The sequence below is a fragment of the Anas platyrhynchos genome, chromosome Z, assembly GCF_047663525.1.
Source record: "Anas platyrhynchos isolate ZD024472 breed Pekin duck chromosome Z, IASCAAS_PekinDuck_T2T, whole genome shotgun sequence".
In the NCBI taxonomy this organism is placed as follows: domain Eukaryota; kingdom Metazoa; phylum Chordata; class Aves; order Anseriformes; family Anatidae; genus Anas; species Anas platyrhynchos.
The window spans coordinates 43450671-43462681 of record NC_092621.1 but is presented as its reverse complement, the minus strand read 5'-3'; the positions used below and the strand labels follow the sequence as shown (position 1 = coordinate 43462681).

The 12011-nt window shown below is 41.4% G+C and overlaps 2 protein-coding genes across 9 annotated transcripts in view; both read left to right on the top strand.

Annotated features, from left to right (window-relative positions):
- The first annotated feature begins 970 nt into the window (after positions 1-970).
- On the top strand, positions 971-8606 carry QNG1 (Q-nucleotide N-glycosylase 1). Of its 2 annotated transcripts, none has more exons than XM_038169865.2 (4): positions 971-1592; positions 2098-2357; positions 6663-6858; positions 8133-8606. In XM_038169865.2, the coding sequence occupies exons 1-4, from the start codon at positions 1256-1258 to the stop codon at positions 8366-8368; spliced, it is 1029 nt and encodes a 342-aa protein (XP_038025793.1). In that variant the 5' UTR covers positions 971-1255; the 3' UTR covers positions 8369-8606. The 2 variants fall into 2 exon arrangements, with proteins under 2 accessions (XP_038025793.1, XP_038025794.1); XM_038169866.2 differs by having other exon boundaries at positions 972-1592; positions 8136-8606.
- A 156-nt stretch (positions 8607-8762) lies between these two features.
- Positions 8763-12011, top strand: part of KIF27 (kinesin family member 27) — a 32132-nt gene continuing 28883 nt past the window's right edge. For 2 of the 7 annotated variants that reach the window (XM_072031433.1, XM_072031431.1), the window contains exons 1-2: positions 8763-9137; positions 10470-10864. In XM_072031433.1, coding sequence (XP_071887534.1) covers positions 10555-10864 — 310 coding nt within the window. In that variant the 5' untranslated portion in view covers positions 8763-9137; positions 10470-10554. Of the gene's footprint in view, positions 9226-10469; positions 10865-12011 lie in introns of all 7 variants that reach the window. The other 5 variants (XM_072031430.1, XM_072031432.1, XM_072031428.1 and 2 more) reach the window with 4 other exon arrangements.

Here is a 12011-nt window from a genome sequence, read left to right as displayed (position 1 = left end):
TCATTTTTTCTCCCCACAAGAAAATGCATACATGAAAGTGGCTGTTAAGCTTGCTCTTACGCTTCTTTGATAATAGATGGAGTTCTGTGTTCTTGACAAATTAAAGAAACTGTGTGAAAACAATGGCTCAGCTTTGCTGTTTGGGGAAAAATGCAAAAATACTCATGCAAACCTTGTGTAAGATTTGAGTTTTTTGCAAGTGTTTGGCCCTCTTAGGAGTACATATATATATTGGTGACAGTATATAAATAAAATATTTTAAAACTTTGTGATGTCACTGATTAAACAGTGGTAAAGTACACCTGGTTTTAGGCAGCTTGCTTAATGCAAATAACACTTAGAAATGGCAGTTGGTGTACCATTACGGAATGAATTCTAGTTGTTTTCAGAGCTTTCATTTGTATAAGGTAGATATTCTTATAAATTGGCAAATTGACAGTATATAACTCTGTAACTTGTTTTTCATTGTATTCAAAACTTAACCTTGTTTGATTTCCCTGTTGTATGTTGAATTCCGTAGGAAATATGTGAGAAATTAAAAAAGATGAAGCCTCTGGATATCTCATGTAATACCTTCGCGTTTGTATTTATAGTTTACCAGTTCTAATTTCACTTCCTAAGTAATAATAAAACTGTTTACAAACTTCAAAGGAATGGTGCATATGTGGATGTGATGGGTATGAGAATAAGAGTGGATTCTTTTTCTCCCTCTGGTCTATTTTATTACTTCTTTTTTTTTTATATATAATTTTTAACGGGGTGGGAGCATCCATGTAGCAGGATGCTACGTCGTGAAATCCGGGGGAAAGGGCGGGGAGGGTGCGAGATCGATGCGTGGCGGCAGACCTCGTGGGTAGAAGTATGCGCAACTCTTTTTAAAAAAAAATAAATAAAAACGAAACGCAGCACAGCAGCAGCTCGTTTTTCGGCTGTTGGACGGAGGGGCCCGCCGCAGGCCGCAGAAAGGGGCGGTCTAGACAACATCGCGAAGGGAGGAAGGGGAAGGGGAAGGCGGGCGCTGCCGTGTGCCGCCCGCGGGCTGCGGCTGCAGGAGGGGGAGAAGGCGCCAGGCGGTGCCAGCCTCCTTTTGTTTGTACAGCCGCCCGGATCTCCGCCAAGCACAGCGGATCCCCGAAGATCTCCGCCTCCCCGCCGCTCCCCCCGCCGCCGGCCGGCCCCGAGGCCTGCGCAGCGCCGGGGCTGGGCCGCGCCGTGCTGCTGCCGCCGCCGGTCCCCCGGGGGGACGGGGCTGCCGATGGAGGCACCGCCGACCCCGCTGGAGTCGGCCCGGTTCATCGCGGGCCGCAGCCGGGACGTGTCGGTGTGCGAGGAGGGGGCGCGCAGGGTGGCGGAGGCCCTGTTCGACAAGGTGCCCTCGGCCGCCTTCAGCCTGGCGGGCTGGAAGCAGCTGCACGAGCTGAACCCCCGCGCCGCCAGCGAGGAGGCGGTGGGCTGGGTGTTCCTGGTGGACACCCTCAACTTCTCCTTCTGGGCCGAGCGGGACGACCAGAAGTGCCTGGTGAAGTACAAGGGCACGGCCTACAGCGGGTACTGGGCGCTCTGCGCCGCCGTCAACAGGGCGCTGGACGAGGGTTAGTGCGGGGCGTCGAGCGGCGACATGGCTGCTGGGTGGCACAGGGCACTTAAAATGCACGCAGACAGGTGTGGGTGGTGGCGGTGGGGCTAAGGACAGTTCTGGCTGTCTAAATTGAGAGGAAAGTGTGCACTGAGACCCTTTTCATACATACACGGTGTTTAGAAGCGGGGATATAAAATACGGCTGCGAATGATTGTGCCTGGCTGGTGTATGCCGATGTAGTAAATGCGGTACTGAACAACAGAAATCAGTCGGGGAAGGCTGCGTGTAAAAAGTAAGAAGCTGCAGCTACGTGTCAGAAACTCTTATCTGAGGAGGGAGCGCTGAGAACAAACACAAACCTGGTTATAAAACTCCTGTTTGTGTGGTTGACACAGAACAGTGTTAATTTCAAGAGCTGATAGGCCTTCCATATCTTACTAAGGGCGTGAACGCTCTCCTTTGTAATCACAGCGTGTGTGGTACAATATCCTAAACATCTTATTTTTACTGTTCTGAAGGAATACCTATTACCAGCGCATCGTACTATGCCACCATGACGCTTGACCAAGTCAGACATGTACTGCGCTCAGACACAGAAGTGCCCATGCCTTTGATCGAAGAGAGGCACCGGGTGCTGAACGAAAGCGGAACGGTTCTTCTGGAGAAGTTTGGAGGCTCCTTCCTCACCTGTGTTAAAATGAGTGAGAACAGTGCCCAGAAACTACTACGCCTAGTGGTGGAAAACTTTCCTTCTTACAGAGATGAGGCCGTATTTGAGGTAAGTTAGCTGTAATGTTGAATCTCCTTTGGTAAGAACTTATTTCCTTATTCCTTTCTGGCTGTGGCTTTAAAAAAGAGCTTTTGGGTCATCTATGGAGTATTTTTTTTCTGAAAGGATAGTCATTTCAGAATTGATGTAAAATCAGTGAATTGCTGGCATTTTTTAATACAGAAAATGGAAGGTGAACAGAAACACTTCAGTGGAATTCATGAGTAAAATTCAAGGGAAATAGGAAGGAAAATTATTATTTTAATATTTTGCCTTAAATGTATAAAGGTCTATATAGCAGAAGGAAAATCAGACTTTGAGGTGGTTGATCTTAATTATATCAATTGTTGTAGGTAATACGGGTAGTGAAAGCAGCTTTTGAAATAATGTGCTTGGACCATGATACACATTTTGTTAAGATAGGGTAAAATTATTGAGATTTCATTTCTCTGTCAAATTAAACTTCTGAAGACAAAATCGATCTATCTTTTAACAGTAAAGGAATCCTCATTATCTTAAGTACTGAGTAGTGACATAGTCAGGAGCATATTTCTAATGATGAGTTTTTTTTTTCACCAGAGGAGAGCCAGTTTTTCATATGCTTTTTCTGTCATCTTCACTCTGTTGTAATTTTGATATACAGCAAGTTCCCAATTAGATCATAACTACATTGTATGCCTTATAATATGTGTAATATATGAGATAACTTCTGCCTGAAAAGTGAGAATCTTTTTTTTTTTCCTCTTAAATTGCTACCCCTCAACCCATGTCCCATCTCTTTTTCTTCATTTACCTTGAGGATCTTTACATGTAAATGAATCTCTGGTAGTATAGTGAAAATACCCAGCTAACTGGGTAACATGAATTGTTGTTAATTAAACAGACCTTGCACAAATGACTACAGGCATGAGTTAACCCCAGATGTCACGCCTTTTTCAGAGTTGACAGTGTGCTGAAGCTTTATACAGCAGTCTCCCTGACAGAAACTGGTGAGAAGTAAATAAGAGTATGTTTGGTATTTTCTGTGTCTCGTTTTCCCTACACAGGCATGCTTTTTATTTAGCCTTAGTGACATGTAGCTATTCCTGCACTCTGTTTGTCATCCGTACAGTTCAGCTGTCAGATCACCAAAATACTTTATTCTAGTGACAGTACAGCCTATACTAATAGTTTGTACAATCTTTTGAAGATAAATCCCTAGAACACCATTCACTGGAGTTTTGAGCTAATAGCATTATTCACTTAAATGTGCTGTTGAATAGGTGGCATCATTATATTTTCCTCTGTCTCCTGCTATGAAAAAAGATACTATATTAACATGAAAAATCAGAGTTTCTTCGTAAGTAATCACTGGAGCTATTAGTTTAATTTATAGGGATTTTTTACATATGAAGTAATTTAATTACAATTTTTGTGATGTAAAAGGAATTATTTTCCAGGCAAAGTGATAAATAGAATATTTTCTTATCTTTATAGTGACTGTATTCACTGATGTAATGTCTTTCATGAGATGATGCCAAATGCTTTAAAGTAAGGCTCCCTAAAAGAAGCAGCAGACTTCAGATTGAAAAGCCGTTCCAAAAATGATCCCAGACCATAAGCAGTGACATAGTAGTAAAGCCTGTTGCATGAATACAGAAGCTATTTTTCTACTTTCACTAAGCAAGCTGTGTATTTTGAAAGTGGGTGGAATAATGCAGACCAGGTTTACACCCGACTTATGTTGAAAAATATTAAAAAACAACACGTGTAAAATCAATGTTGTCACCTATCCTGAGGTGGTGACGTGGATCATGTTATCCTAACTACTTCTATGGCAGCAGGCTGAGATCTTTAACAAAAGCGAAGTTGTACTTACGAGGATTAGGAGGGAACTGGAAATAGGATGAAGTATCCAACAACAAGCCAGTGTTTTTCACTGACTCTCCGTAATAAAAATACATATATGATAGTAAAACAAACTGTGTACTATAATAATAATCCACACTATCACAAACTAGTATAGCTCTCCTGTAATCTGACCTCCTAAAAGAACTTTTAAATTTAAGACAGTTCTTTGGCTGTATGTTTTATCGAACATATACACAAAACATTTTTCATAATTACACACTCCTGAATGTAGTTATATAAATTGTCAATGTTCTTTTGCTTCTGAAAAGTGAGTTGCAAACCAAAATCCCTGAAGCCTTTTTGCCTGTATATGGATATTTCATATTAAGATGCTGTGCTGAATTTGAATCCTGGCAGAAGTTTAAGTATTAGACTATGCTATACTTGCATGTCAGGTTTTTCATGTTCTGACATACAGTGGAGTCCTTCTGGGCTTCCAGTCATCCATATTGTATGTATGTACTTCATATTTCCCATCACCTGTGATGGAGGTGGTAAAATTCTCATGATCTTCCTGTTCTCTGCTTTTCTTCCTAGCCATGCTATGGCACGTTGATATCTGCCAGCACAATACCCCTTCTTTCTTTTAATGTCAGTAGGCCAGAATTAGTTATGCCTCTTGATACTGGCTCATTGTAGTGGAGAGAAGACAGAAGTGTCTCCGTATTTGGTAGCTTTTCCTGGAATGTGAGGATGTTGCAGAAAAGAAGTATAGTTCATCAGGTGCAGCATTCCTGATTGGACAAATTACACTATCTTTGAGACATAGTGTCATCCACCTCCATGCTTGCTATCTGTTGAAAAGAATATTGGGAAAATTAACTGGAAATGCTTCATAGTCTGTTTCATATAGAAAATTTCCACAAACTCCAGAAGATCTGTGCAGCATAAAAATTAACAATAATTGAAACAATGAAATCATAAATTCATATGCTCTGTAAAGAGTACCAGTCAGTATTTTTCTTCCAAATTAAATTGCAGCATGAGATGAGAAGTTCTGCTTGAAGTCTGTCTTCTGCTGTTGTAAAATATTGTGTTCCTGGGGGTTATCTGTACCTTACTATATTGGAAAATACACTATTAGAAGAGCAATGTCCTTGGTCTTCATTAGCTTCAGGACGGTAGGAGCTACAATGGAATTTGGTCTGTTAATCATTTATTTATTTCCTGTTGTGAGTCTCAAGTGGTATTTTATTATTTAGCATACATGTACAAAATGCAGTATTCTCTAGAAGTTTGTACATCTACATCAAGAAGGGAATGAAGTGGAAAGTTTTCAGAATGTTTACAGAAGTTGTTCTGTGAAATGCAGCTGGACATCTTGTTCTCAACGTTTTTGTAGAATAGCACTCAATGACAAACAATCAACTTTGTTTTCAGCCTGTAGCATCTTGGCAGTCAAGTAAAATTAAATGAACTTTTAAAATGCTATTCTAAATTGTGGCTATATGAAGAGTGGTGGAACAGAGCTTGCAATAAGTAGAATCCCCATCTACTTGTATTTTTGCTTAACCATTTTGGTTGCATGATATTGTTAAGGACATTTTTTCAAAAGATGAAAATGACATGTGTACTAGCTATAAAGCAAAGAAAAGGACATAATCCACTCATAGTTTTTTTTCTGAAAAGTGCAGGTTTACATTTGCGCATTTTGTTTGTAATTAGAGTACAAGCCTCAGCTCTGTACAGATCATAGCACAGCATTAGTTTTTCCCCTTGTGAGTAGTCATAAAGCATGTAATGTTTCTCAGGGTTAGCACCAGCAAAAAAAAACACAACATGTAATAAACACTATGCGTGGGTCTATTTGTAAGAACATCTAATATTTGTGAATACACCAGTTACTGAAATTAATTATCATCTCTCCTCCTTAACTAGCAAGGTATGCTAGACACCACTGAGAATCGTTCATTATAGTTTTCACCAAAATTTTATTTCCTTAACATTTGGGATAAGTTAACGTAATATGTTAACTGTCTAATCTAATACCTCCTAGTTAGGCTTGGATGTTGGATGAATTCTAGGGTTTCAAAAAGAATTTTTGAATTCTTTTTGTGTGCTGGATTGCAGCCAGTGTTCATGAAGTGGAAATAAACAAGCATTGTTTTCTGATATACAAGCATTTTTTAATACAAGTATTTTTTTATTCCACAGCAACAGTATCTACCTTTCTTTTTTTTTTTTTCTTTTAATGAGGATTCCACTTGATATCTGCTTGTGATTCAATATTTTTTAAGTATTAATGTATTTACAGTATTGCACTTTTATTCTCTTTTAGTTAAGTAACCTTTGCTTAACTGAGTAATATTTTGGGCTGTGTTTTCTAGAACAACATTAACTTACGTGTCTTTCTTGAGATGCCATTTTCTGCATTTCTTGATGTGTCTCTGGCACTTAAGCAATTTGCTTTTTTTTTTTCATCAGGAAAAAAAGGTTTCTTTCTACAAACGGGCACAAATACTTGTGGCTGATACATGGAGTGTATTGGAAGGCAAGGGAGATGGCTTTTTTGGTGACATTTCTAGTCTGACTATATTTGCTGACTACAGAATTCCTCAAGTTCTTGTTCACTTAAAAGCAATGAAGTATTCCGAAGAGCTAATGAAGAAACTACGGGAAGGTTTGTTCCTTTCTAATGTCAAGTAATCATGTTTTGATAGAGTAAGATAAAAGCTGATTTTAAGATGCCGCATTTGTTCTCTGTGAGGATCATGTATATATATATATATACACACATATATATATATTATATATATTATATATATTTATATGTTTTTTCCCTCCAAGAAACTGATACTTTTGTAGTGGTTAGGTAACAGAAAGGAATTCTTTCTCTAATAGTGATTTCAAATTAAATGTTAAGGTTACTTTTTATGAAGATCTAACTCCCTTGGATTAAGCACAGAATTAAAGAGACTCCAAGCAGTTGATCTCCAAGTTTTAAAACAACCACTGTTGCCAGAGTCACTTTCCAACATGAGTATCATTGTGATTTTGAGGTTTAGATAATAAGAGAAGCAGCGATTTCTTTATGAAGTTCGAAGAACATATAACAGCAGGGGGATTCTTGTTTATCTGTACGAAACAACAGCTGCTGTTTATATGAGGGACAAGCAAGGTAATACTATAAACGTCCACTTAAAAAAAAATACATGCCATTGCTTTTAAGGAATATAATTGTATAGGACAGGTTACATCTTCCAGTACTTAGTAACTAGAAATTTGAACAAATGAAAACAGAAGCCAATCCTTTCTCCACTGCAAAATGAGTGTATTTATAAGTAGGACTGCCATTATGCCATTTTAAAATTACACAGCAAGATAAACAAATTAATGCAATAGCCCATGAATCTTAATAAACTGGTCACATACATATATGTGTGCATATGTATGCATATTAATGTGTGTGTTTATATATCATGTGTGTCTGTGTATAGAGAGAGAGATACAGGATCTGTTTGAACAGCCAAGATGGAAATGTCCTTATGAGGATGCATGGAAAAGATAAATTGTCTATGCGGTCTGTTTAATTTTTGATCCTTGTAAAGAGTAGAATTATCCTTGCAGAACGTACACACGTTTGGAATTATGTTAATGTATCCTCTACAAACAAAATCGTCATATAATGTGCAGTGTAACCCAGAGTCTTGTTCTGCTTTTAAACTCAGTCTCTTAGAATACAGGATGGCTTTTCAATTGAATGGAAGGCAAACTTAAAAATATGGTAATGTTAAAGTGAGCAATAGAAAATGTACAGTAACACAGTAGTTACACTTTAATTCATGAAAGCTGCAGTCCCAGAATAGAATAAACGTGAAATAAAAAGAGAAAATTCAGGACATCCTGGGACTGCTGCCTCCCGAACATAATTGCATTGCTGTCTCTTGTGTCCAGCAGGAACCATTTTCCAGTCTGGAGATAAAGAGGAGGTGGAGATCCGCGGTTGTTCAATTTGGTGTTGTGCACTGATCTGTAAGCACCTGCTGGAGCTCTACGAGAAGAAGGGTCAAGACATGCGCGATCAGATCAACGCGGTTTTACTCGATTACTACCTTTGGGACTATGCCAGGGATCACAGGGAAGAGATGAAAGATATTCCATTTCATCGCGTACGGTGTATATATTATTGAGTCCCGTCTGGTATCTGTTACAGCTACTTTTTTAATGCAGTGGTTTCTCATGTAGTAACCTGGAGCTTGCTGAATCAAGCAAACGCTCACTTTCTGATGTTACATTACTGACTTATGTTCTTATGTTTGTTTTTTTTTGTTTATTTTTGTTTTTCTGGATCTTTCTCTAGCTGTGCCTGGAGCTAATAGTGTAAAATCATGCTGGAAAAGTTGTATGAATACAGGTTTTGCTACTTGAGCTCTGTTGGTATTGTGTCTACAGATGTGTCTGTGTGTGGACGTGTGCCTGGACACTCCAGGCGGCTGCTGGGCCAGCAGCTGCGAGCAGTTGTGAGCGTGGCTCGCCTGCTTGGAGACCGCTTGTGTTTCAGGCAAAACTCAGCCTTTACCGCTGAGCTGCACCGGAGCCGTAAGGAGACGCTCTCCTCCACGACGAGCGCGGCGATGGAAGCCGCATTTCGCACCCCTGCTTTGACCACAAGCAGACGGCCCCCTCGGCCCTCCCCAGGACTCGAGGGCGAGCTGTGCGCGTCCCTGGGGGCCGGGGGCTGCCCCCCGCTGCCCCCCGTTGTCCCCTCACACCCACCCCTCAACCCCCGCTCCGCCCGCGCCCTCCTGCCGCGGGGGGCCGCTGTGCGCGGCGGGGCGGCGCCGCCGAAGGTTGCGGCCGTTGCCTAGCGAGGCGCTGTCAACAGCAGCGCGGGCGGCCCAGGCGCGGCCCGCCGGCCCCTCAGCCCGCCCGGAGGCTGCCTCACGACGCCCGGAGCAGGTTTGGAGCGGGGAGCGACGGGGCCGGGGCCGGGGCCGGGGCTGGGGGGGAGCCGCCCCACAGCGCCGTTGAGCCGGCATTTTGCTTGGTGTGTGTTTGTTTGAGGAAATAGTAAACGGGATCTCTCCCCTCCTCTGCCCCTCCCCGCGACTTGTTTCGTTGTTTCGGTGTAATTTTGGGAGGGGAGGGGGGTGGGGAGTCTGTAAGTTTTCAGTATCTGCTCGTGATTGCCGTGCCCCTTCTGAAACGAGCAGGATTTCAGGCTCTTGTTTCTCTTCCTTGGCTTCCCTCTGCTCGGTTCTGTAAAACAAGGCTTTTTGTCAGCTTCCAGAGTTTCTCAGCTCTGCATGGACAAGCCCTCAATGCAAATGGGTGTAAGTGAAATGCCAAAACTCTTCTCTTTGCAACCACAGAAGACTTGTGTTTCAATCTGGTTGCATTTTCATGAAGGCTGAATTTGATGTGCTTAGCTGGTGAGTTCTGCCAGTTGGGTAACAGAGCCAAAAGGCTGCGTGGGAGTTCAGCAAGAAGGAAGTTCAGCAAACTTTCCTTTGCATGGCAAAGCCTCCTTGAATGAGAATCAGCAAGAGCAGAAGATGTGTTTGGGGTCCGGCAGCATTTGATACCCATAGGGGCTTTTGAGTGTTTCTGATAGACATTTGTAAAGAAATACTATTCAATGCTTCTTCTTGTGCTTCAGAATTAATCCATGGGGGGCAGGATAAGGAACCATGGTTGCTGAAATATATAACTAATAAAAAATAGTTACATATGGGCATAAACAGACGGAATAAAATCAGAGGAATGCTTGGTGTGTAGTAATCATAAATATTTAAAATCATACCCACCATGTAAGCAACACAACAGCTTTCTGAACTTATAAATACTTGGCCCTTGTAAGCAGAAGATGGCTTTAAAGCACGTGTGTGTGTATAGGTATAAATTCAGGATAAAAAGTTTTTTTTTGAATAATTTCTGTTGCCTATGCATCAGTACTGTAGCAGTGAGAAAATAAGGTTCATTGTAAGTATATGCTTTATCAACAGTTCATTAACAAGATCTTACGATATTGTTGCTTCATATGGCAGTATAATGTCCAAACAGAAAGTCTGACCACTTTCAGACCAAAGGTTAAGTCTGCTAGCTTAGAAGGTAATAGAAGCAAAATTAGTTTATGCACTGGTTTCACAGTTGTTAACATATCTGCTTTTTTATCACAGTTACTTTCCAGGGTGTAGTGATGCTTATGTATTCTTTGGGAAACTCTTCAACATTCTTTTTCAGCAGGGAGTTAATTCTTTATTATTTAACTCGGAAAACATTTTTTCTTAGGTGCAGAAAATTGCAGCTGAGGTGAACAGAGGAATTGTAACAGATCTTGTAATGACTTCCTGAATACTGAGTGGGGAGTACAGAGATGGAGGCCAGCATGGAGGAGATCCCAGTTAAAGTTGCAATAAGGGTCAGACCTCTGCTTTCCAAGGAAGTACTTCATAACCACCAAGTATGCGTGAGATTAGTCCCAAATACACAACAAATAATCATTGGGAAAGACCGTGTCTTCACTTTTGATTTTGTATTTGGCAAAAACTCAACCCAAGAAGAAGTTTACACAGTTTGCATTAAACCTCTTCTAGTGTCTTTGACTGAGGGATATAATGCTACAGTATTTGCATACGGACAGACAGGTTCTGGGAAGACTTACACCATTGGAGGTGGTCACATTGGTACGTTGTAAAAAGTCTTTTTTTCTGTGTGTGTGAACAATGTAGTTCTGCAAATTAAGTATTTAATACATAACAGATGATGCTTGAGAATTTTTAAGAGATAATGAAAAAATGTATAGCAAAAAAATACGTATATATTCCAAAGTTTATGTGATGGTTGTGTTCTAAACACAAATTCTGTGTCCATTAGGCTATACCAAAAGTATGAGAGATTTTTTTTTCTCTCATAATTTTTTTTCTCTCATTAAAAAAAATTAAAATGCTCTTTCCCATTCTCTATTCTAACAGGCAACTTACACTACTTTCTGAAACACAGTGCTTTAGAAATTTTTGCTCCATTTATCCTACTTAGAAAGTATCTGCTTTAGGTAATTGTATTAAGCAAACTCACTCTTGGACTTTTTTCAGAGACTGACAAAGAGATTTCATATATAAATTTCATGGAATAGAATCACAGAATGGTTTGGGTTGGAAGGGACCTTAAAGATCACCCAGTTGCAACCCCCTGCCACGGGCAAAGATGTCACCCACTAGACCAGGTTGCCCAGGGCCCCATCCAGCCTGGCCTTGAACACTCCCAGGGATGGGGCATCCACAGCTTCTTTGGGCAACCTGTGCCAATGCCTTGCCACCCTCTGAGTAAAGAATTTATTCTGAATATCTAATCCAAATCAACCCTCTTTTAGTTGGAAAGCCATTACTCCTTGTCCTATCATTACACCACCTGACAAAGAGTCCCTCCAGAGTCCCTCCCCAGCTTTCCTGTAGGCTCCCTTTAGGCACTGGCAGGCTGCTGTAAGGTCTCCCCAGAGCCTTCTCTTCTCCAGGGTGCACAACTCCAACTCCCTCAGCCTGTCTTCGTAAGAGAGGTGCTCCAGCTCTCTAAGCATCCCTGTGGCCCTCCTGGACTCTCTCTAATACTTCCACGTCCTTGTGCTGGGTGACCCAGAGCTCCAGGTGGGGTCTCACGAGAGCAGAGCAGAGGGGGACAATCACTTCCCTCCCCTTGCTGACCATGCTGCTTTTGATGCAGCCCAGGATATGGTTGGCTTTCTGGGCTGCAAGCACACATTGCTGGCTCAGGTTGAGATTCTCATCAACCAACGCCCCCAGGTCCTTCTCCTCAAGGCTGCTCTCAATCTGTTTT

Bases quoted from the DNA above. Each gene is read 5' to 3' on its own strand.
- QNG1 (XM_038169865.2), top strand. From the start codon at position 1,256: ATGGAGGCACCGCCGACCCCGCTGGAGTCGGCCCGGTTCATCGCGGGC. The intron at 1,593-2,097 runs GTTAGTGCGGGG...ACTGTTCTGAAG, and splicing joins CAACAGGGCGCTGGACGAGG to GAATACCTATTACCAGCGCA. The intron at 6,859-8,132 runs GTTTGTTCCTTT...TCTTGTGTCCAG, and splicing joins AATGAAGAAACTACGGGAAG to CAGGAACCATTTTCCAGTCT.